The sequence below is a fragment of the Ovis canadensis genome, chromosome 11, assembly GCF_042477335.2.
Source record: "Ovis canadensis isolate MfBH-ARS-UI-01 breed Bighorn chromosome 11, ARS-UI_OviCan_v2, whole genome shotgun sequence".
Classification (NCBI taxonomy): Eukaryota; Metazoa; Chordata; class Mammalia; order Artiodactyla; family Bovidae; genus Ovis; species Ovis canadensis.
The window spans coordinates 64,797,617-64,821,620 of NC_091255.1; the positions used below are offsets into that span (position 1 = coordinate 64,797,617).

General features: G+C 46.3%; 1 protein-coding gene across 2 annotated transcripts; it reads left to right on the forward strand.

The window, feature by feature from the left end:
* Positions 1-5,516: 5,516 nt before the first annotated feature.
* Positions 5,517-11,695, forward strand: LOC138415413 (CMRF35-like molecule 5). 2 transcript variants are annotated; one of them, XM_069543992.1, is made up of 4 exons: positions 5,517-5,975; positions 8,125-8,457; positions 9,794-9,866; positions 10,691-11,695. In XM_069543992.1, the coding sequence occupies exons 1-4, from the start codon at positions 5,921-5,923 to the stop codon at positions 10,965-10,967; spliced, it is 738 nt and encodes a 245-aa protein (XP_069400093.1). In that variant the 5' UTR covers positions 5,517-5,920; the 3' UTR covers positions 10,968-11,695. The 2 variants fall into 2 exon arrangements, with proteins under 2 accessions (XP_069400093.1, XP_069400095.1); XM_069543994.1 differs by having other exon boundaries at positions 5,556-5,975; positions 9,797-9,866.
* Positions 11,696-24,004: the final 12,309 nt, after the last annotated feature.

Here is a 24,004-nt window from a genome sequence, read left to right on the forward strand (position 1 = left end):
GTGTTGTGCCGACCTCTCCTGTGCAGCAGAGTGACTCAGTTATACGTATGGAGACGTTCTTTTTAAAAATATTCGTTTCCATTGTGATTTATCACAGGATATTGCAGACAGTCCCCCGTGGCTTATAGTAGGATCTTGCTGCTTGTCCATCCACATGTAACAGCTTATGTCTGCTAATCCCAGACTCTGAGCCTTTTCCTTCCCTCCCTCCCCCGTGGCAATGACAAGTCTGTTCTCTACGTCTGTGAGTCTGTTTCTGTCTGGTGGGTATGTTCATTTATGCCGTATTTGAGATTCCACATATAAGTGATATCATATGGTGTTTGTCTTTGACTTTCTGAGTTACTGCACTTAGTAGGGTAATCTCTAGTTGCACCCATGTTGATGAAAATGGCATTGTGTTAGTTGCCCAGTTGTATCTGACTCTTGTGACCCCATGGACTGTAGCCCACGAGGTTCTTCTGTCCATAGGGCTCTCCAGGCAAGAATACTAGAGTAGGTTGCCATTTCCTTCTCCAGAAAATGGCATTATTCATTTTTTTCACATATGATAATATACATGTTTCAATGCCGTTCTCCCAAATCATCCCACCCTCGCCCTCTCCCACAGAGTCCAAAAGATTATTCTACACATCTGTGTCTCTTATGCTGTCTCGTATACACAGTTATCATTACCATCTTTCTAAATTCCATATATATGTGTTATTATACTGTATTGATGTTTTTTCTTTCTGGCTTACTTCACTCTGTATAAGGGCTCCGGTTTCATCCACCTCATTAGAACTGATTCAAATGTGTTCTTTTTAATGGCTGAGTAATTCGCCATTGTGTATAGGTACCACAACTTTCTTATCCATTTGTCTGCTGATGGACATCTAGGTTGCTTCCATGTCCTGGCTATTATAAACAGTGCTGTGATGAACATTGGGGTGCACGTGTCTTTCAGTTCTGGTTTCCTCGGTGTGTATGACCAGCTGTGGGATTTCTGGGTCGTATGGCAGTTCTATTTCCAGTTTTTTAAGGAATCTTCACACTGTTCTCCATAATGGCTGTACTAGTTTGCATTCCCATCAACAGTGTAAGAGGGTTCCCTTTTCTCCACACCCTCTCCAGCATTTATTGCTTGTAGACTTTTGGATAGCAGCCATTCTGACTGGCATGAAATGGTACCTCATTGTGGTTTTGATTTGCATTTCTCTGATAATGGGTGATGTTGAGCATCTTTTCATGTGTTTGTCAGCCATCTGTTTGTCTTCTTTGTAGAAATGTCTGTTTAGTTCTTTGGCCCATTTTTTGATTGGGTCATTTATTTTTCTGGAATTGAGCTGCAGGAGTTGCTTGTATACTTTTGAGATTAATTCTTTGTCAGTTGCTTCATTTGCTATTATTTTCTCCCATTCTGAAGGCTGTCTTTTCACCTTCCTTATATTTTCCTTTGTTGTGCAGAAACTTTTAATTTTAATTAGTTCCCATTTGTTTATTTTTGATTTTATTTCCAATATTCTGGGAGGTGGGTCATAGAGGATCCTACTGTGATTTATGTCAGAGAATGTTTTGCCTATGTTCTCCTCTAGGAGTTTTATAGTTTCTGGTCTTACATTTAGATCTTTAATCCATTTTGAGTTTATTTCTGTGTATGGTGTTAGAAAGTGTTCTAGTTTCATTCTTTAACAAGTGGTTGACCAGTTTTCCAAGCACCACTTGTTAAAGAGATTGTCTTTTCTCCATTATATACTCTTGCCTCCTTTGTCAAAGATAAGATGTCCATAGGTGTGTGGATTTATCTCTGGGCTTTCTATTTTGTTCCATTGATCTATATTTTTGTCTTTGTGCCAGTACCATGCTGTCTTGATGACTGTGGCTTTGTAGTATAGCCTGAAGTCAGGAAGATTAATTCCTCCAGTTCCATTCTTCTTTCTCAAGATTGCTTTGGCTATTCAAGGTTTTTTGTATTTCCATACAAATTGTGAAATTATTTGTTCTAGGTCTGTGAAAAATACTGTTGGTAGCTTGATAGGGATTGCATTGAATCTATAGATTGCTTTGGGTAATATACTCATTTTCACTATATTGATTCTTCTGATCCATGAACATGGTATATTTTTCCATGTATTAGTGTCCTCTTTGATTTCTTTCACCAGTGTTTTATAGTTTCCTATATATATAGGTCTTTTGTTTCTTTAGGTAGATATATTCCTAAGTATTGCATTCTTTTCATTCATGGTGAATGGAATTGTTTCCTTAATTTCTTTTTCTATTTTCTCATTCTTAGTGAATAGGAATGCAAGGGATTTCTGTGTGTTGATTTTATATCCTTCAACTTTACTTATATTCATTGATTAGCTCTAGTAATTTTCTGGTGGCGTCTTTAGGGGTTTCCATGTAGAGGATCATGTCATCTGCAAATAGTGAGAGTTTTACTTCTTCTTTTCCAATTTGGATTACTTTTATTTCTTTTTCTGCTCTGATTGCTGTGGCCAAAACTTCCAAAACTATGTTGAATAGTAGTGGTGAGAGTGGGCACCCTTGTGTTGTTCCTGACTTTAGAGGAAATGCTTTCAATTTTTCACCATTGAGGATAATGTTTGCTGTGGGTTTGTCATATATAGCTTTTATTACGTTGAGGTATGTTCCTTCTATTCCTGCTTTCCACAGGGTTTTATCATAAATGGATGTTGAATTTTGTCAAAGGCTTTCTCTGCATCTATTGAGATAATCATATGGCTTTTATTTTTCAGTTTGTTAATGTGTGTATTACATTGATTGATTTGTGGATATTGAAGAATCCTTGCATCCCTGGGATAAAGCCCACTTGGTCATGATGTATGATCTTTTTAATGTGTCGTTGGATTCTGATTGCTAGAATTTTGTTGAGGATTTTTGCATCTATGTTCATCAATGATATTGGCCTGTAGTTTTCTTTTTTTGGTGGCATCTTTGTCTGGTTTTGGTGTTAGGGTGATGGTGGCCTCATAGAATGAGTTTGGAAGATTACCTTCCTCTGCAATTTTCTGGAAGAGTTTGAATAGGATAGGTGTTAGCTCTTCTCTAAATTTTTGGTAGAATTCTGCTGTGAAGCCATCTGGACCTGGGCTTTTGTTTGCTGGAATATTTCTGATTACAGTTTCAATTTCCATGCTTGTGATGGGTCTGTTAAGATTTTCTATTTCTTCCTGGTTCAGTTTTGGAAAGGTATACTTTTCTGAGAATTTGTCCATTTCTTCCAAGTTGTCTATTTTATTGGCATATAATTATTGATAGTAGTCTCTTATGATCCTTTGTATTTCTGTGTTGTCTGTTGTGATCTCTCCATTTTCATTTCTAATTTTATTGATTTGATTTTTCTCCCTTTGTTTCTTGATGAGTCTGTCTAATGGTTTGTCAGTTTTATTTATCCTCTCCAATAACCAGCTTTTGGCTTTGTTGATTTTTGCTATGGTCTCTTTTGTTTCTTTTGCATTTATTTCTGCCTTAATTTTTAAGATTTCTTTCCTTCTGCTAACCCTGGGGTTCTTCATTTCTTCCTTTTCTAGTTGCTTTAGGAGTAGAGTTAGGTTATTTATTTGACTTTTTCTTGTTTCTTGAGGTATGCCTGTATTGCTATGAACCTTCCCCTTAGCACTGCTTTTACAGTGTCCCACAGGTTTTGGGTTGTTGTGTTTTCATTTTCATTCATTTTTATACATATTTGATTTCTTTTTTGATTTCTTCTGTGATTTGTTGGTTATTCAGCAGCATGTTGTTCAGCCTCCATATGTTGGAATTTTTAAAATTTTTCTCCTGTAATTGATATCTAATCTTATGGCTTAGTAGTATTCCAGTGTGGAGAAGGCGATGGCACCCCACTCCAGTACTCTTGCCTGGAAAATCCCATGGGCGGAGGAGCCTGGTAGGCTGCAGTCCATGGGGTCGCAAAGAGTCGGACACGACTGAGTGACTTCACGTTCACTTTTCACTTTCATGCATTGGAGAAGGAAATGGCAACCCACTCCAGTGTTCTTGCCTGGAGAATCCCAGGGACGGGGGAGCCTGGTGGGCTGCCGTCTATGGGGTTGCACAGAGTCGGACACGACAGAAGTTACTTAGCAGCAGTAGCAGCAGCAATATTCCAGTGTGTGCATGTATGTGTACACATATACACACCACCTTTTCCTCATGCATTCATCTGTTCATGGACATTTAGCTTGTTTCTATGTCTCAGCTATTGTGAACAGTGCTGCTATGAGCATAGGGGTACATGCATCTTTTTCAGCTAGAGATTTGTCCATGTATATTCCCAGAGGTAGGAGTGCTGGATCATATCATAATTCTATTTTTACTTTTCTGAGGAACCTCCACCCAATTTCCATAGTCGCTGCACCAACTTATATTCTCACTAACATGGTAAGAGTGTTCCCTTTTCTCCACCCTCTAGCCAGTGTTGGTTAAATCTAGAATTTTCTAATGATGTCATTTTGACCAGTGTGAGGTGATATCTCACTGAGTTGCATTTCTCTACTAATTGGTGATGCTGAGCATCTTCTCATGTGCCTACGTAGAACATTGGGCTGTCTTCTTTGGAGAAATGGCTGAGACCTACATTTAAGAGAAGTGGAATTTCAGCCAGGGTTAAATCCTCAGCCACAACTAGTGATTCAGGACACACATTTCCTGGAAAGAAACTGAGTCCCTGAGACCAGTGCACTTAAGCTCCTCACCACCTGCCCAGGTGCTTGAACCCTCAGGGTGGGCAGAAGAGGTCTGAACACCCGTTAGAAGACAGCGGCTCCCCTGCTGAAGATAAGAAAATGAGTTCCTTTCATCGCAATCAGAGGGTGTGCCTGGGAGTAGATCTCAAGGCACAGATCCTGGCGGTGGAATCTCCTGGTGACCGAGGGGGAGTCTTTCGACCAGGGGCTTAAACACACACACACACGCACATACACACACACAGCATGGGGGCACTCAGCACATTTGCCAAGCCTGGGGAGCTGGGCCTGTTCACCTCTGGGTAGCTCTTAGCAGCACAGAAGCCACAAAACCACACATTACATGAAATAAACAGAACTGGCCAGGACAGAGTGAGAAAGAAGGGGTCAGAGGCTCAGAGAAACTCGCCTCCTAAAATATGACAGAGAAAAGGAGAGACAAAGAATCAGTCCAGAGAGGAGGGCGAGAGGGAGCAGGGGACACAGGGGCCCTAGGGCAGTGGGGAGGGTCACCCAGGAGACAGAAGATAAGCAGCACCTGTGCAGAGTGGTGACCAGCAGCCAGGAGCTGGGGGTCGTGCAGACGTGAGAGAGGAAGCCTCTGGACAGAATGCATGAAAGGAAAAGGGGCTTCTCCTTTCTGATCCTGCCCCAGGGCGGCCTCTGCTCTGCAGTGACTCAGGACCTCAAAGGAAGCTGACCCCAGGGAGGGGCAGGGGTCAGGCTCAGGGCAGGAAGGTGGTCTGAGATGCAGATGGGGGTGCTGCCTGCAGGGAGGGGAGGGTGGGACTATTTCTGCGGCGAGGCTGCACCTGAGCCCTGAGCTCCGCCTTCTCCCCAAGTGCAGACCCAGTTGAATCCATTCCTGCCTCCAACCCCTGCTCTGGGGTCCTCTCTCCTCACTCACCACCAGCTCTGCCCCCTCCCCCCAGCAGCGATGTCTCGGCTCCTTGTGGGCAACCTGCCTGGACCCGGACCACTTGTTTTCCCCAAGGCACAGAGGTCTAGACACAGCTGTCATCACTTGCTGCAATTCATCCTCTGAACGAGTGACACCCCTTTCTCCTAATCTGTAAAATGCAGAAGTAGGTGCTGACAGTGAGAAGCGAACCAGAGACAAGTGCAAAGGAGATTCAGGGGACTTCACTTGAGGTTTGAGGGAGATCCAGCATGTCCACTTCTGATCTTGGCTTCAGGTCCTTGAAGGGACTGAGAGTTCGTTAGGTCCGAGGATGGGAGGCAAGACCACGTTTCTGCTCCCGGCTCTGTTCCTTCTCATCATCCCAGGTGAGTGGGGCGGGGCTTCAGACCCTGGAGTGACTGAGACAGGAGATCCTGAGGGTTTGTCCTGGGGGAACATGGCAGGGACCACGGCAGGGTCCATTCATTCATCCAGACACTTACTTGTTAATCAAATATCATGTTTACTATTAACACCTCACCGCTTCTATGTTAGGTGCTGGGAAACAAGAAACCAAACCAAACCAAAGTGTCCCCCCATAGGACAGTGTTTTTCAACCTCAGCCATTCTACAGACACAGATGAATGAAGGAAAATGGGGGTAATGAAGGAATCCACTCCTGAAGAGCTTGTTAAAGCCTTATTTCTGGCTGCCCTGGGTCATCAGGGTGCTCGGGATCTTTCTCTAGGTGCACAGGCTTCTCATAGCCTATTTTGCAGCAGGTCTCTTTAATGGTCAATTTTTGTAAATGTTCTCTATGTGCTTTAAAAAAACGTGTTGTTTGAGGTTGTTAGAGCATGATGCACACGCTTCTAGTTCCAACTCAAACTCGTGCTGAACAATCACGCTGAATGTTTATTGACTCTAAAGAAGTGCTCAGAGTTTCTGTGAATGGATTTACATTTGCACGCATGCATGCTAAGTTGCTAAGTCGTGTCCAACTCTTTTGGAGTGGGTTTCCAAGCCCTCCTCCAGGGGATGTTCTTGACTCAGGGATGGAACTTGTCTCCTGCGGCTCCTGAATTGCAGAGGGATTCTTTACCCCTGAGCCACTGGGAGGCTCCGGGTTTGCGCTGACTTCAGCAAATTTAAATAGTTTTTAATGGATGTTTGATTTAAGTTATTTCCAGTGCTCCGAGTGCCTTTATGCAAGTTTCAGTTCAGTTCAGTTCAGTCACTCAGTCATGTCTGATTCTTTGTGACCCCATGGACTGCAGCATGGCAGGCCTTCCTGTCCATCACCAACTCCTGGAGTTTACTCAAACTCGTGTCCATTGAGTTGGTGATGCCATTCAACCATCTCTTCCTCTGTCATCCCATTCTCCTCCCAGCATATTTTCCAGCATCAGGTCTTTTCCAATGAGTCAGTTCTTCACATCAGGTGGCCAAAGTATTGGAGTTTCAGCTTCAGCATCAGTCCTTACGATGACTATTCCGGACTGACTTCTTTTAGGATGGAATGGTTGGATCTCCTCGCTGTCCAAGGGACTCTCAAGAGTCTTCTTCAACAACATAGTTCAAAAGTATCAATTGTTCATCACTGAGCTTTCTTTATACTCCAACTCTCACATTCATACATGACTAGTGGAAAATCCATACCTTTGATTAGACAGACCTAGACTGAAAATAAAGAGCAAGTGATCGCTGACCTAGAGCAAATGGTTGCAGAGAAGAGAGAAATATTTTTTCAGTTTACTCAGTGTTGATCTCCTGATTGAATCATTTCCATTAGATTTAATAAAAACCTTACAAGACACCTGAAGACATTCATAGGTGTTGCTCTGTTTCATACCTGACCTGTCCTTGCTTTTGTCCTACAAAAGCACTTCTCCCAGGAATTTGGGAGTGGAACTTACAATTCAGTGGACATAATGGGATCTGTCCTGTATGGAGTCCATAGCACATGGAGCCCCAGTAGCAACCACTGTTTTGGTCAGCTTCAAGGAGGCCCCTGCCAGTACATATACTACACCATACCTAGTTTACTACAGTTTACCGGTTTACTACATCATAACCAGTAGGAACAGCCTCCCCACAGACATGTTAAGGGGGCATTTCAGCTGGACCTCCTGAGGTCGTCAGTGCAGAGTCATCTTCTGTGGAAACGGGTCCTCTGGTCTTTCCTCCCCATCAGAGCAGAGTAACACAGGGATGGCTGCAAATGGTCATGACTGGAATGGAAAGACTTACTGGCCGCAGACAGGGGAAGGGGGGATAATCACAGGAAACTGCTCTTTCTCTGTGTCAGTGTTTCTGTTTCTTTGAGATCTGCAGTTGTGCTTTTATGGGATTTTCCTGGTGGCTTTGGCTAGAATTTTGAAGGGCAAAAGGTCCATCTTGTGGAAGGTGTATTCCTTCCTTGACTGTTACTCAGCTCAGGGGGCCCTTGGGTCTGGCTGAACTGTTCACAATGCAGGAGGCTGTGGCCCTGCCCCCAGAACAGGAGGTGACGCGTACATGGATTTGTGTTTCCAGGCTCATCTGCCATCTCGGGTCCCGGAGCAGTGAGAGGTGTGGAGCAGGGCTCACTGACTGTGCAGTGTCGATACGACCCTGGGTGGGAGCCGTACGTGAAGTGGTGGTGCCGGGGGGCTGACTGGAGCAGCTGTCAGATCGTTGTTAAAATGAACCATGGATCAGAGAAGGAGGTGAAGCAAGGCCGCGTGTCCATCAAGGACAACTGGAAAGACCTCTCGTTCACTGTGACCGTGGAGAAGCTCAGGCTAGACGATTCAGGCACTTACTGGTGTGGGATTGAGAGAACTGGACCTGACCTGGGGGTCAATGTTGACATGACCATTGTCCCAGGTAAGAGTATGTGTGTGTGTGGACGTGTCTCTTCAGGGCCTGCTCTGTCCTGGGACCCAATTGTCCCTCAGAGGGAATGTCCCAGGGGTGGGGGAGTCACTCCTGAGGGCTCACGGAGCCCCCGCTGACCACCTGGGCTGGGAGCAGCCGGGCTTCCCCTTGACGCTCTCCTGGCTCCAGGGCCACCTCTGGGCGGGATCAGGCTTTCCCAGCACCCTGTTTCCCTGCACACAGTCAGTGCCCGAGTCTGCTCCCAAGAGGATGAAGGTGGTGGTCATCGTGTCAGTCTGTGGGCCAAGGGACCCTCCTCTGTGGGACCTGGAGACCCCGACTCCTGCCAGTGCTTCCCTGGGATCCCTGCTCCCCTGGGGGTGTTCCTGCTCTTGCTGGAATTTGGGGTTGGATATTCAGAGCTGCCGTTCCCACCGCATGTTCCATATCACATCTCAGGCGGAAGTCCCAGCCCAATGAGGGATGCTGTGCTTAATGTTGGGGTCTGGACAGGGCTCCAGTCAGAAGGCTGCATTTCTGATGCATGAAACCCCATCATGAGCCATTTATACCTTTGCATTGAATGACACTCTTCCTCAATCCATCTAGAAGGCAAGCACTCCTGGGCATGTTAACAGAGGCACCTCGGTTTGACCGATTTTGTCTGTTAGGCTCTGCTTCTGCTGACCCTCGGACCGGGCGACACCAGCTCATGGGGCACCTCTGGCAGACAGGGGTGGGCACACAGTCAATAGCTCCCTACACATACACCCTGAACCTGTGAGGCTCATTATACTTGCAAAGCAGACCAGATTCATCTCAGTCAATCCTGACAACACTCCTGAGAGGGACTCTCCCCATTGCTGGAGCTTAATAATGTCCTCCACATGCAAGCTCTTCCTGAACCTCGGGATTTTGCTCAGGGCTGGTCCTGGCCTTTGAAGTTGCAGATCTTGGCTGTGTCAGCTGCCTGGTAGCCCCCATTCTACTCCTGTCCTTGTGGATAAGTAGATGGGGGAGGCAATGGCTGCGGCCCCGTCACAAGCAGCTGGAGCATTTGAATTCCGCTCCCTCCAGCTGCTCTTGGCCTGAGGCGACCCTGGGCCCCTCTAACCTCTGGACCTGTGCCAACCCCACTGCCTCTGAGGCTCTGAGTCTCCTGGAGGCCAAGGAGATATGAGCAGTCCAGGCTGTCGGCCCCTCCCTTGGCCCTGCTCCAGACACTCAGGATAGGGAGGCGCATGCTTCCCAAACCCAGATCCCCCAGACTCAGAGGCACTTTTGGGGCTGCAGGTGGGTGGACAGATAGAGTGCTGTGTAACCTGGTCTGAATGTCTTGCAACAGCAGGATCGATCTCCACCCGCCCCACCTCCAATGCCAACATGTTCACAGCACCAGTTGTCCCGGAAGGACACCTGTAAGTACCAATTAGGGCTTTTGATCTTCATGAGATGGCTGATGCACTCATTCATCCAACAAATAAGCACTGGGCACCCACTCCTGCCCATCCCTTTTTTCAAAAAAATTTTTATTTATTTTATTTTTGGGGGGCTATGCTTGGTCTTCATGGCTGTGCGTGGGCTTTCTAATATTTCCTGCATTGGCAGTGGATCCTTTATCACTGGACCACTGGGAAGCCTGCCCATCCCTGTTTTAGAAATATGAGGGGATATGAGGATTATCCAAATATCCAGCTGTCTGCCTTCCAGGAACTTACATTACATAATTAATGTTCCAAACAGAATTAAGTGATTAATTGATAAATGACTTCATTTGACAAATTTCTGTGAAGAGTGAAGAATAAGGGATGATTCTTGTATTAGCTTGGCTGGCATGGCAAAGTAACACAGGCCAGGCGGCTTAGACAACGTTCATTTTTCACAACTCTGGAGGCCAGGGTCTGCGGTCAAGCTGTCAGCGTATCTCCTTTCCCCCAAGGGCTCCCTCCTTGGCTGTGTAGACGGCCGTCTTCCTCGCTGTACATCTCGAGGTTTCCTCTTTGTGTGTGTCTATATTCTAAGCTCTTCTCCTTCTGATGAAGACACTGGTCCTTTCCTGCCCAGGAGAGCAGCAAGGGTCAGAACAGGGAGACATGAAGAAGGAGAGTCTGGGGTGTGAAGGCAGTTGTATCCTGGGGTCCCAGGCTGGCCCTCGTGTAGGTTATTGGAACCCAGGCACTGGGGGAGCTGGGAGGATGGGGCCTGGGGGGCATCTCACTTCCTGTCCCTGTGTCCCCCACAGGCCCCTACTGGGCAGCGTCCACTTCCTGCTCCTGGTCTTCCTGAAGGTGCCCTTGTTCCTGGGCATGCTCGGTGCTGTCCTCTGGGTCAACAGGCCTCTGAGGAGCTCCGGGGGGAGGCCCCAGGAAAACCAGCAGCCCCCATGCTCTTCAACGTTCCAGGAGCAAAAGACCCTCAAACAGAAGGAAAAGGCATTTTTCTCAGGCATTGACGGTCGTCAGTGGCGACTGTGGTTCTCAAGGCACCGTGGCCCCCCGCTTCAAGAATTAGTCCCCTAGTCCCTGGAAACCTGCTGCTGTGATGCTCCAGTCTGGCTCTAATTTCGCCCTTCCCTGCACAGCCTCTGGCCTTCTTCGTCCTGAGGCCTCCAACACAGGAGAAACTACAGGAAGGAATGGAAGAGCGGATGCCTTCTTCTGGGCCCAGTTCCTTGGAGGACATATATGATCTCAAGTCTGTGTCACACACAACGTAATGCACTTGTTTTTGCATTGTGTGCGGGGCAGGGGTCAGCCAACCGTGGGTTTGAGACTCTCTGTGTGTGCTTGATCGTGTCTGGCTCTTTGTGACCCCATGGACTCTAGCCTACGAGCCTCCTCTGTCCATGGGATTTCCCAGACAAGAATACTGGAGTGAGTTGCCATTTCCTCCCCAAGAGGATCTTCCCAACCCAGGTGTTGATCCCGTGTCTCCTGCATCTCCTGCATTTGCAGGTGGACCACTGAGCCACCTGGGAAATTCTAGCCCCCATGAAAGTAGAAAAATGTGCAAAACGATGATAATATGCCAACTGCATGTGAAGACCTGCAAGTATAAGTGGACAGAGGGACTTTGCTGGTGGTCCAGTGGGTGAGAATCTGCCTTGCAATGCAGGTGCTGTGGGTTCGATCCCTGGTTGGGGAACCGAGACCGTGTAGTGCAACTAAAGATTCCGCATGACTCATGAAGATCCCGGGGTGTGTGGCGCAATGCAGCCAAATAAATAAAGAAAATATTTTCTTGAAAAGTGGTCAGAAGACTCTGGCATCCCTGCCCTGATGTATTTTGTGTGTTTGAAATGAGATTCTACCAGCGCCATCCCTCACGTCCTGGGCACACCTGAAGATGAGAGTGACCTCACAGCCTCTCCTTGTCACCCTAAGTCCCTGCCCCATTAATATCTCCATTTTATCCCCTCTCTTGAATGTATTCAGTCTGGCTGTGAATCTCACTTGGCATCTGCAAGGAGATGGTCCATACATTTTGGGGACTGTGGAGTAATCCATCAGTCAGGCCCTGGAGTTAGAACAAATCAGTGGCTATAAGCTAGGGTGGGCTGGGGAGGGTGGGCTTGGAGAAGACTATTCTCAGGAAGATTTCCTCGACTAAGAGTCCTGGGATATGAATTAAGCTGTTCCTGTTGGTTCATTCTGGAGGAAGGGGGCAGGGCCTCAGGGAGCTAGTTTAGAAAAGGTCAACTGTTTTCTTCTAAAGCTAGAGGCCAAACCTTGAGACACTCTCTTACCCTCTGAGAGGTGAGGGGCATGTAGGAGAGAGATCAGTGTTTCAGCCTCCTGTCCTGCCATCCAGCTGATGATTTTTGTCTCCACGTACCTAAAGCTCAGGTGGGAAATTGACTGTATTCAAAGGCTAAATGAGGTTGGGGAGGTCCACCTCAGACTTCCCAAAGACTCTGCTGACACAAGGAAATGTCAGAGGGACCATGTGTGGGGGCCTCAGCTTGAGTGCCCCAGAGGACAGAGTTATCAGGTTTAACGAATACAGTTGTAGCATACCTGGGGCTTCCCTGTCTTTCCTGGTGGTTAAGACTCCACTTTTCAGTGCAGGGGATGTGGGGGATGTCCTCCTGATTAGGGAGCTAAGATCACACATGCCTTGTGGCCAAGAAAGCAAGAAATATAAAAAACAGATGCAATATTTTAAACTGATAAAATCTTAAAGTGGTATACATTTTTTAAAAAGTCTTGGAAAAAGCTCCACAGGACACTCAACTATAATTGAAGTTTGGCTAAACAGCAAATACTTTGAAAATATAAGTATATCCCATGAAATATTTGGGAAATCTTATGATAAAAATTGGAGGTTCTATTGCAGTAAGACTGTCAGGCTTGCCCAGTTCCAAGGAAGGCAGAGTGGGTGCCATCAATGCTCAAAATGGGGACTGGTCTTTTTCAAATTCTTCTACCTGAGCTGAGCTCGTCCTGCTCTGAGAGGCTAAGACAGTCATCTTCTGATGTCTCACACTCACTCTTTCCCTTACACTCGTACACGTGGTCTTAGGGAAGGGTTCGGGGATTCATTTTTATAGTCTGAATAAGAATGAAGGGGATCCTGAAACCTCAATCCCCCAGCAACATGATGCAGGGAGGAAGGCTCCTTACCTGGGTCAGTGGTCACTTTAGCTCAGACCCCAGGGTCCGCTTTGATTCTCTCAGCCCCACATCAGTACGTGTCTGCGTTGTTTGCCCTGAGCTCCTGCAGATGTGTTGAGAAGCTGGAACTAGTGTGTCGAAAGAAAACCATGCAGATCATAGAAGGAAACAGTGCCCTTTGCAGCAATGTGGCTGGACCTAGAGATGAAGATACTCAGTGAAGTAAGCCAGAGGAAGACAGATATCACATGACATCCGTCATATGTGGAATCTAAAGAATGATAGAAATGAGCATATAAAAAACAGAAACAGATGAAGAGGCTGAAAAAACAAGCTTATAGCTACTAAAGGGGAAAGAAAGCGGAGGGATAAATTAGGAGTTTGTGATGAACATATACGCACTACTGTATACAAAGCAGATAACCAGCAAGGACCTACTTATAGCACAGGGAACTCAACTCAGGGTTTTGTGTTACTGATAACCTATAAGATTCTGAGGAAAGACATGTATTATGCACAACTTAATCACTTTACTATACACCTGAAATTAACACATCATTGTAAATCAACTATACTTCAATAAAAATTAATTTAAAAAAGAGTTTGAAACCCTCAAAAAAATATGCAGATGATAACTCATTGAATGCAGAGGTACAAGCAACTCACACAGGGTCGGCAGGTAGCTGACTGTCAGCATCCAAATATCCCACTTTGGAAGTGAAACCCATGAGGTCCTGTTGGTTGAAGTTGTCGTTGTTGTTCAGGCCCTAAGTCGTGTCTAACTCTTTGCGACACCATGAACTGTAGTCCACCAGGCTCCTCTGTCCTTGGGCTTTCCCAGGCAGGAACACTGGAGTAGGTTGCCATTTCCTTCTCCAGCGGATCTTCCCAGTCCATGGATTGAAGCTGCCTTTCCTGCATTGCAGGCGGATTCTTAACCGCTGAGCCACCAGGGAAGCCTTTGATTGAAGGCAAAGTGTCAATACTCCCGCACGAGGGAAGTAGAGTCAAAAGATTTATTAGTGACAGATCTCAGAAGAAGGGTTGGGGAGGTGAGGCGGGGTGGCAATGAGCCAAGGACAGGGCTCTTCTCAGTCCCAGGTCACAAGAGAGGAGAAGACAGAGAGCAGGGCAGCAAGCAGCTGTGACTTGGTAGGTGGTTAGAGCAGAGGTCGCTGATTTTTAGCAGCCTTAACTCGAAGGGGTTATTTTTCAAAATGTGTTTGGCTGCTCTGGGTCTTCGTGGCAGCACGCAGGATCTTTAGTTGCACCATGTGGGATCTAGTTCCCTGACCAGTGATCAAACCTGGGCCCCCTGCCTTGGGAGTGCAGAGCCTTCCCTGGACCTCCAGGGAAGTCCCTAAGTGGTTATTTTTAAAGGTGGCCTGGGGGCAGTAAAGCAGGAACTTCTGGTGGGAATCTTACACTCAGATTTTTATCTGAATGTCCAAGCTCTGAGTGTGAGAAGGGTTATCTTCCTATAAAATGCTTAGGTAGCAAGTGAGAAAAGCAAGTGTTTTTCTCAAAAGACGTGGTCACGGTGAACACGCGTGTGTTCTGATTGCAGCGCACACGGCTCGCCGTCTCCTTCTGCACGCATGACATGGTTTAATCAGGATGATACAGTTCTGCTGACCAGCGTCTCGACACCACCTCTTCACACGGTTCTCCCACCCTGGGCCATAATGACAGTCAGTGGTCACTTGCTCAGGAAAAAGTAGGAGGAAGAAAATACTGGAAAAAAAGAGCAAAAGTTAATGAAGTAGAAAATAAGATAAAAGAGAAGATCAACAAAGTCAATGATTGCTTTTTAAAAAGCCCGTGAAAGATATTTACAATAGAAAGATCGGAGGTCTGAATAATCATTAGTGAGATGGGAGACATCACTGTATATCCTGCACATATTAAAAAGCTAACCTAGACAGCATATTAAAAAGCAGAGACGTTACTTTGCCAACAAAGGTCTGTCTAGTCAAAGCTATGGTTCTCCCAGTAGTCATATATGGATGTGAGAGTTGGACCGTAAAGAAAGCTGAGCGTCGAAGCTGAAGAATTGATGTTTTTGAACTGTGGTGTTCCAGCCAGTCCATCCTAAAGGAAATCAGTCCTAAATATTCATTGGAAGGACTGATGCTGAAGCCAAAGCCCCAATACTCTGGTCACCTGATGTGAAGAACTGACTCACTAGAAAAGATCCTGATGCTTGGAAAGATTGAAGGCAGGAGGAGAAGGGGACGACAGAGGATAAGAAGACATCACTGACTCGATGGACATGAGTTTGAGTAAGCTCCAGGAGTTGGTGATGGACAGGGAGGCCTGGCATGCTGCAGTCCATGTGGCTGCAAAGAGTCGGACATGACTGAGGGACTGAACTGAATTGGACTGAATACAAGGATAAGATGATACGTGGCTACAATAATAAAATGACACTAAACAAAGTTATGCCAATAAATTTGAAACTTTTGATGAAATTCTTTGAAAAATAATATAAAAGTTAACACAAGAAGAATTAAAAAAGCTGAAATAATCTTACAACCATTTAAATGAATCAACTCCATTATTAAAAATATCCCCCAAGGAAAATGCTAGATTATTTCTTAAAGTTCAATTCAATATTTACTAAATATTTAAGGAAGAAATAATGGCTATCTTATATATTAAAAAAAAATTCTGGAACAGAGGAAAGAAGATGTAATTCCTAATCCATTCCATAAGACTGGCATAGGTTTGATGCCAACCTGACAAGGCAGTGAAAGGAAGAAATATGATAGGCAGTTATCACTCATGAGTGTAAATGCAAGAGTCTGAAACAAAACATCGGCAAACGGAATCCAGAAACAGGTAAGAAAAAACATGCCTCAGGACCAATTTGGGTTTATGCCAAGCAAGCAAAACTGTTTGAACATTAGAAAATCAGTAGGTGTGATATACCGTATTCGTGAAGTAAAGAGAATATCATATGATTGTCAGACAAAAGAATTTGGTAGATTTCAATGCCCTTTGAGTGTGGAGGCCTTTCCAGACCAAATAATAAACCACAGCACTCTTACTATGCTGGGTCTTTCCTCCAAGATGGGATATGGAACAGGGGGTGGGCATGGCAGCTCTGAAGTCTCAGACTCAAACTCTAGAAAGAGTAGGAACACCCCCAGGGCAGCAGAGGTCCCAGGAAAGCACTGGCAGGAACCGGGGTCTCCAGGTCCCACAGAGGAGGGTCCCTTGGCCCACAGACTGACACGGGGACCACCACCTTCATCCTCTTGGGAGCGGACTCGGGCACTGACTGTGTGCAGGGAAACAGGATGCTGGGGAAGCCTGATCCCAGCCGGAGGCAGCACTGGAGCCAGGAGAGCGTCGAGGGGAAGCCCTGCCCAGGTGGTCAGCCCAGGTGGTCAGTGGGGGCTCCGTGAGCCCTCAGGACTCCCCCACCCCTGGGACATTCCCTCTGAGGGGCAGCTGGGTCCCTGGACAGAGCAGGCCCTGAAGAGTCACATCCACACACATACATATACTCTTACCTGGGACAATGGTCACGTCAACGTGGTCCCCCAGGTCACGTCCAATTCTCTCAATCCCACACCAGTAAGTGTCTGAATCGTCTAGCCTGAGCTTCTCCCTGGTTGGGTCTTCCCTGATAGCCCAGTAGGTAAAGAATTCGCCTTCAATGCAGGAGATCCATGTTCGATTCCTAGGTTGGGAGGATCCCCCGGAGATTGGTAAGGCTGCCCTCTCCAGTATTCTTGGGCTTCCCTGGTGGCTCACCTGGTAAATAATCCACCTGCAATGCAGGAGACCTGGGTTTGAACCCTGGGTTGGGAAGGTCCCCTGGAGAAGGGGAAGACTACCCACTCCAGTATTGTAGGCTGGAGAATTCTATGGATTACATAGTACATGGGGTCGCAAAGAGTCTGACACGAATGAGCAATTTTCACTTTCATTTCACTTTTCTCCATGGTCATGGTGACTGAGTGGTCTTCCCAGTTGTCCTTGATGGACATGTGGTCCTTTTTTACTTCCTTCTCTGATCGGGGTTTTAATAGCGAACTGGCAGCTGTCCCAGTCAGCCCCTTGGGACCACCACTTCATGTAGGTCTTTCACCCAGGGTTTTATCAACACCACACAGTTGGTGAGGCCTGCTCCAGGCTGCTCATTTCTTTGGGACTGGAGATGGCAGATGAGCCTGGAAAACCCAAATCCATGTACCTATCACCTCCCGCCCTGAGGGCAGGGCCACAGCCTCCTGCACTGTGAAGAGTTCAAGCAGACCCAAGGGCCTCCTTGAATAACAGTCAAGGAAGGAATACACCTTCCATAAGACGGACCTTTTGTCCTTCAAAATTCTACTGGGTCAAAGCCAAGAGAAAAGGAAAATTCCATAAAAGCACAATTACAGACCAAAGAAGTAAAAACATTGACCCAGAGCAAAGGTAGCTTCCTGTCGCTCACCCCATCTTCCCCTGTCTGTAGCCAGTAAGTCTCTCCATTCCCAGTCATGTCTATCTGCAGTCATCCCCAAGCCAGGCTTCAGCAGTACGTGAACTGTGAACTTCCAGATGTTCAAGCTGGTTTTAGAAAAGGCAGAGGAAGCAGAGATCAAATTGCCAACATCTGCTGGATCATGGAAAAAGCAAGGGAGTTCCAGAAAAACATCTATTTCTGTTTTATTGACTATGCCAAAGCCTTTGACTATGTGGATCATAATAAACTGCGGAAAATTCTGAAAGAGGTGGGAATACCAGACCACCTGACCTGCCTCTTGAGAAACCTGTATGCAGGTCAGAAAGTAACAGTTAGAACTGGACGTGGAGCAACAGACTGGTTCCAAATAGGAAAAGGAGTATATCAAAGGATGTATATTGTCACCCTGCTTATTTAACTTCTATGCAGAGTACATCATGAGAAACGCTGGACTGGAAGAAGGACAAGCTGGAATCAAGATTGCCGGGAGGAATATCAATAACCTCAGATATGCAGATGACACCACCCTTATGGCAGAAAGTGATGAGGAACTAAAAAGCCTCTTGATGAAGGTGAAAGAGGAGAGTGAAAAAGCTGGCTTAAAGCTCAACATTCAGAAAACGAAGATCATGGCATCTGGTCCCATAACTTCATAGCAAATAGATGGGGAAACAGTGGAAACAGTGTAAAACTTTATTTTGGGGGGCTCCAAAATCACTGCAGATGGTGATTTTAGCCATGAAATTAAAAGACTCTTACTCCTTGGAAGGAAAGTTATGACCAACCTAGATAGCATATTAAAAAGCAGAGACATTACTTTGTCAACAAAGGTCCATCTAGTCAAGGTTATGGTTTTTCCAGTGGTCATGTATGGATATGAGAGTTGGACTGTGAAGAAAGCTGAGTGCCAAGGATTGATGCTTTTGAACTGTGGTGTTAGAGAAGACTCTTGAGAGTCCCTTGGACTGCAAGGAGATCCAACCAGTCCATTCTAAAGGAGATCAGTCCTGGGTGTTCTTTGGAAGGAATGATGCTAAAGCTGAAACTCCAATATTTTGGCCACCTCATGCGAAGAGTTGACTCACTGGAAAAGACTCTGATGATGGGAGGGATTGGGGGCAGGAGGAGAAGGGGATGACCGAGGATGAGATGGCTGGATGGCATCACTGACTTGATGGAAGTGAGTTTGAGTGAAATCTGGGAGTTGGTGATGGACAGGGAGGCCTGGTGTGCTGCGATTCATGAGGTTGCAAAGAGTCGGACATGACTGAGTGACTGAACTGAACTGGACTGACTGTGTTATACTGGTCTGATGGGGAGGAATGAGCAGAGGACCTATTTGCACAGAAGATAACTTTGTACTGACGACCTCAGAAGGCCCAGGGGAAACCACCCCATCACCCAGCTCTGGAGAAACTGTTCCTAATGATTCTGTTTCTACTGGATCTACAGTAAACGAGCCTGGTAGAAGAACCTTTGAAATTGACCAAAGCAGTGATGCCAATTGGTCTCCCCATGTTCTGGAATTCTTATTACCCAGATCCCATTTCTTCCTATTGAATTTCTTTACATGATTTGCCAAAAAGCAAACATGTGAGTTCTTTATGGATGTTTCATTCTTTTCCATTGATCAATTTGTCCGTGCTTATGCCAGTCCGGACTATCTTGAATAGTATAGCTTTGCAGTAAGGCAAGTATTATAGAATTAAACAGCATTTTCTTATATATTCTTCTTGTTCTTTCTTTCACCTTCTCATTTCTGGAAGGTTCAGGGTACAGCGAAATGCTTCTTTATTATAAGAAAAACACTCCATGCGTAAAGAAAAGTGGCGTCAGTGTCAGAGCCTGGGAGGGAGGGAGATCATGGCCATCTGGAGAGCTGAAACTGGCAAGTCCACGGGCTGCAGTGAAAGATCTCGCAAGACTCAGTGAAGATCCTTTGTGCTACAGCTAAGACCTGATGCAGCCAGATGAATCTATAAATATTCAAAAAGAAAGCTCCTCAGATTCACACACTCATGCACACATCGGTACACGCATGCCTCCCTCTGTCTGTCCACCCATACTTGTCTTCTTATCTGGCAGCCTTCAGAAACGGTACCCTAGAAAACAGATCTTCATTTTATTCATTTTCATTTTTTCCCCCAACACCTAACTTCGAACCTGTCAGAGAACACAAACGCATTAACCTTTCTTTAAGTGCACGGATGAATGAACAGGCCCTGTAAGGTAAAGGAACTAGAGAAGGCGAGGTTCAAAAGAAGAATGAGACCGGCCCTTTACAGGAACAGAGCACCTTTAACGAGGCGAGAAGGGGCAGCAGTCAGATTAGTGGGCTGCTGCACCCACGGACGGAGGAGCCTGGTGGGCTGCCGTCTATGGGGTCGCACAGAGTCGGACATGACTGAAGTGACTTAGCAGCAGCAGCAGCAGCGCTAAGTCAAGAAGAGAGTAGGTATATATAGAAAACATATATATGCGGAGATACATTGTTTTGAGGGGGTCTGTTTTTCCTCAAGATTACTTTTGATTAGCTTTCCACAGCTGGGGCAAGGAATTCCTGAGACTGGCCAGAGACTGGGATTGGCTGGGAGCTGAACATAATCCATCTTAGCGTCCATTCCTTTCTTCAGGGGAGAAAGTTCTTTATTCTGTATAGTATGGTGGGAAGAACCTGGAGGGGAGTTTTAACTCCAGGCTATTTTGAGCTGTGTAGCTTTCCTTCATTCCAGATCCTAAGGAATATGTAAAAAGAGAAAGAGAGGTGGGCATTGTCAATGTTCAGGGCTTCTTCGTGCTGGTAAACGAGGGTCGGGGGTTTGTGGTCTGGGAGGAAGGAAGTCTAAGGCCTGTAGTGTTGATTTTCTATTCTAGCTGCCAGAATCTCGAGCAGAAGAACAGTCTTGACTTGATGTTGAGAAATGGCTTGGATTCGGTCCTGGAGGAATCCCTGGAAAAGATTAAACCAACAATGTCCAAATGTGAGGAGGAGGATAATGAATATGAAGGATTTGAGAAGGAGCAAACCCAAGGCATCCAGTTCCATCTGTCAACTATGACTGCCAGGAGTTGCTTAATCTCTGGTGGATTCGAGAGGCTCGATCTGTAAGGATTTGCAGCTTCCTGGACAACACCCGACTGGTTGGCATAGAACCAGCAGGATTCGTCCAGAAAAAGGCACAAACCTCCCTTTTCTGCAGTTAGTAGATCTAATCGTCTTCTATTTTGTCACACCTCTGCCGCCAAGGAATCGAGTCGATTTTGGATAGTGATTATTATCCTGGGTTATTTCCTGGAGGCTGTCTGGTAGGTAGTTTTGGATGGAGGTGGTTAGGGCAGTGGTTCCTGTTCCAATTCCAGCCACTATTCCTAGCCCCACTGAGAGGGGAATGAGATGAATGGCTAATTTCATCTGTTTGTGAATGAGAGGAATAGGTAGGGGTTGATCACTGGGGGCTCTAAAAAGGTTTGGACTGGAGTACACCTGGACTGGAGTATACCTGGGTGCAGGTTCTGGTCCAATTGGTAGGTAAACAGAGGTGTGTAGACGTCCCACACAAGGAAAAGAGGTGTCACAATACAACAGCTAAAGTTGATGGCGAAGAGGAGTCTTGCGGGGGTGGGGGCAGGGTTGATCGTTCATTTAAGAACGGTCAGGGACCCCGCTAAGGTGGCCCCAGTGATGGGAGAAGTGGAGGAGTGTGCTGAGGGAAGCCGTGCTGCGAAGGTAAAATGTCCTGTAGGACCAGAAACATTCTATATAGCCTCTCCAGGGGCAAAGAGCAAAGTGGAGGGATGGCTACACATGGGTTTAGGGATTATGCCCACCGGTTGGTCATATGAACTGTTTTGGGAATTTTTAGATATGCGAAACGGAGCTGGTTGTAACAGTGTAATAGTGGGACGTCCCTGGTGGCTCAGAAGTGAAAGCATCTGCTTGCAATGCAGGAGACCTGGGTTCGATCCCTGGGTCGGGACGATCCCCTGGAGAAGGAAATGGCAACCCACTGCAGTGTTCTTGCCTGGAGAATCCCATGGACGGAGGAGCCTGGTGGGCTACAGTCCACGGGTTCGCAAGGAGTTAGACACGACTGGGCGGCTTCAATTCACTTCTGTAATAGTGTTACTCTCTGGGTGACAGGGCCTCCTACTGGAGGTTTTCCATTGTCGGAGGGGATGTCAGTGAGTAAAGATTCTAAGAGTTTGTCCGAATTCCAGATATGATCACTAGTGTGTAGATATTTAAGATATGAGATGAATAAAGGCTCTCCACGGTATGCGTGGTGTAGGGATATGTTACCAGTGGTCTAGTCTAGGATGGATGTGGGGAGGGCTGAGTCTCCCAGAGGAGTTATGGAGAGACATATCCAGCAGTCTTTAGCCAACTGTGGGTTAAAAGCACTGGGGAAAGTGTGAGTTAAATTAAGGGTCCGGAATAGATAGTTGAGTTTAGGGTTTTGAAAGAGTTCTTGGGTCAGAGGAAAGAAAGAAGATAAGAAGATGTTAACCAACATTTGGGGAAGTGAATATAAGATAAACTACTCTGGAGAAGAATTGGATTTCAAAAGGGTAAAAGTTATAAAATGTTCCCTGCAGCCACCGGTTGGAGATGTAATCTTCAATGTGTTCGAACGTGGATCCTTGAGGACTCGAGACCCAGATATCTGCCAGGAGTTGTTCTGGAAATAATTGTAGCCGTGAAACCGCTAGGCTCATTCATCGTCAGATGGGGCCTGTGGAAGCCGTGAGAACTTTAGCGTTGTAGGGCCTGTGTGAGAAACTTGATAAGCACTAGTCTGGTAAGCATTCTCATCACTGGGCTGCATAACCTTTTTCAGTTGAGTAACGTCCACCCAAGGGGTGATTTCCTTTAATTCTGCAGCGGTAGGGGGCAGCAGTATTGCCGTGTAGGGTCCTTGCCATTTGGGGTTAGGTCTGAGTGGGACTGACCTGTCACATAGACTTTGCCTCCTATTTGGAGGGATGGGTACGGGGAGGTAGGGATGTGGTCGAGGGAGTAGGTTATCCATATATCTTCAAAGGGCATCTCGTATCTGGGCGAGTAAGGGAAAAGGGGATGGCACTTTGGAACCATCAGGAGAATGGGGGTGTCCTAAAGGTACTATGGGCCTCCCAAACATGGCCTCGAACGGACTGACATTTAGAGGGTTTTTTTGGTAAGGTCCAGACCTTTAAGAGGACTAAATGGAGGAGTTTAGTCCAATCTTGATGAAGTTCAATTGCTAATTTGGTCAGAGTTTCTGTTAGGACTTGGTTGGCTCTCTTAACCTTACTGGAGGACTGGGGGTGATAAGGAATGTGAAACCTCCAAGGAATTTGAAGGGTCCGTGCAGTATTTTGGGTGATCTGGGATGTGAACTCGGGCCCTTGTCAGACTGGAGGGAGGAAAGCATTCCAAACCTGGGGAGGATTTCAGTAAGAATAAGGTGAGCCACAGGAGGGGCTCATTTGTTTCTAGTCGGGAAAGCTTCAATCCACCCAGAAAATGTATCTACGAAGACTAGGAGAAATTTAAGCCTTTTTATGGGTGGCTTGTGGGTGAAATCTACTTGTGCGGGAATATGTCCATGAATTTGGTGGGTGGGGAAAGGAGGGGGGGCAAATGTTAGAATTATGGTTTGTCTGCTGACAAGTGGTACAAGTTTGGGTCAGATTATTTAAATAAGTCACATCACCCTTAGTCAGCCCAGTAAAGTTCCAAAGGAAAGTCTTCAGTACTCTTGCAGAGGGGTGGAAAAGGGAGTGTAATATGAAAGTAATGTGCAGATGTCAGGCTCGTCAATCTGGGCTACAGTAAAGACAGGACTAACAGAGGCGGCCTGCCTCTTTGCTTCGTGATCTATGTTATAAAAGGAGACAGGACCATGTCGCTGATGTCCCCAGCAATGTATTACAGCAGCTTGTTTTGGGAGCTGAGCCGCACGGAGGAGTTCAGAAATAAAAGAAGCATTGAGAATAGGTGTGCCCTTCTGAGTCAGGAATCCCCTCTCCCTCCAGATTATAATGTTGGAATGTAATATGTTGTAGACATACTTGGAGTCCGTGTAAATGTTTACCATTTGGTCTTTGGCTAGGGTCAAAGCTTGTGTAGGAGCTATCAGTTCAGGCTGCTGTGAGGATGTGTGAGCTGGGAGTGTGGCTGACTTGATGAGGCGAGGGGGATCACTTTGTCAGGCTATCCCTGGACTATAGTGCATCCAGCCCCAGATGGGGCTTATGTCTGGGCACTGCCGTCTATGAACCAGTATTCTGGGACTTTGGAACCAGTAAGGGGCTGACCAGTTATATGTTCAAAGGGATTAAGTGTCATAGTCATGAGATAGGTGTTCTGCTTCTGGATCTGGTGTGGGGACTAAGCTAGCAGGATTAAGAGGTTTAAGGCACAAGAGAGACGGATGGGTCGAGGAGGTGTGTGTGGAGGATCTGTAGTTGAGCAGTGGGCAGAGAAAGGAAAGCCTGATGA

Excerpts from the sequence above, each read along its gene's own strand:
- LOC138415413 (XM_069543992.1), top strand. The coding sequence starts at position 5,921 with ATGGGAGGCAAGACCACGTTTCTGCTCCCGGCTCTGTTCCTTCTCATC. Across the intron at positions 8,458-9,793 it reads TGACATGACCATTGTCCCAG|CAGGATCGATCTCCACCCGC; the intron begins GTAAGAGTATGT and ends GTCTTGCAACAG. Across the intron at positions 9,867-10,690 it reads GTTGTCCCGGAAGGACACCT|GCCCCTACTGGGCAGCGTCC; the intron begins GTAAGTACCAAT and ends TGTCCCCCACAG.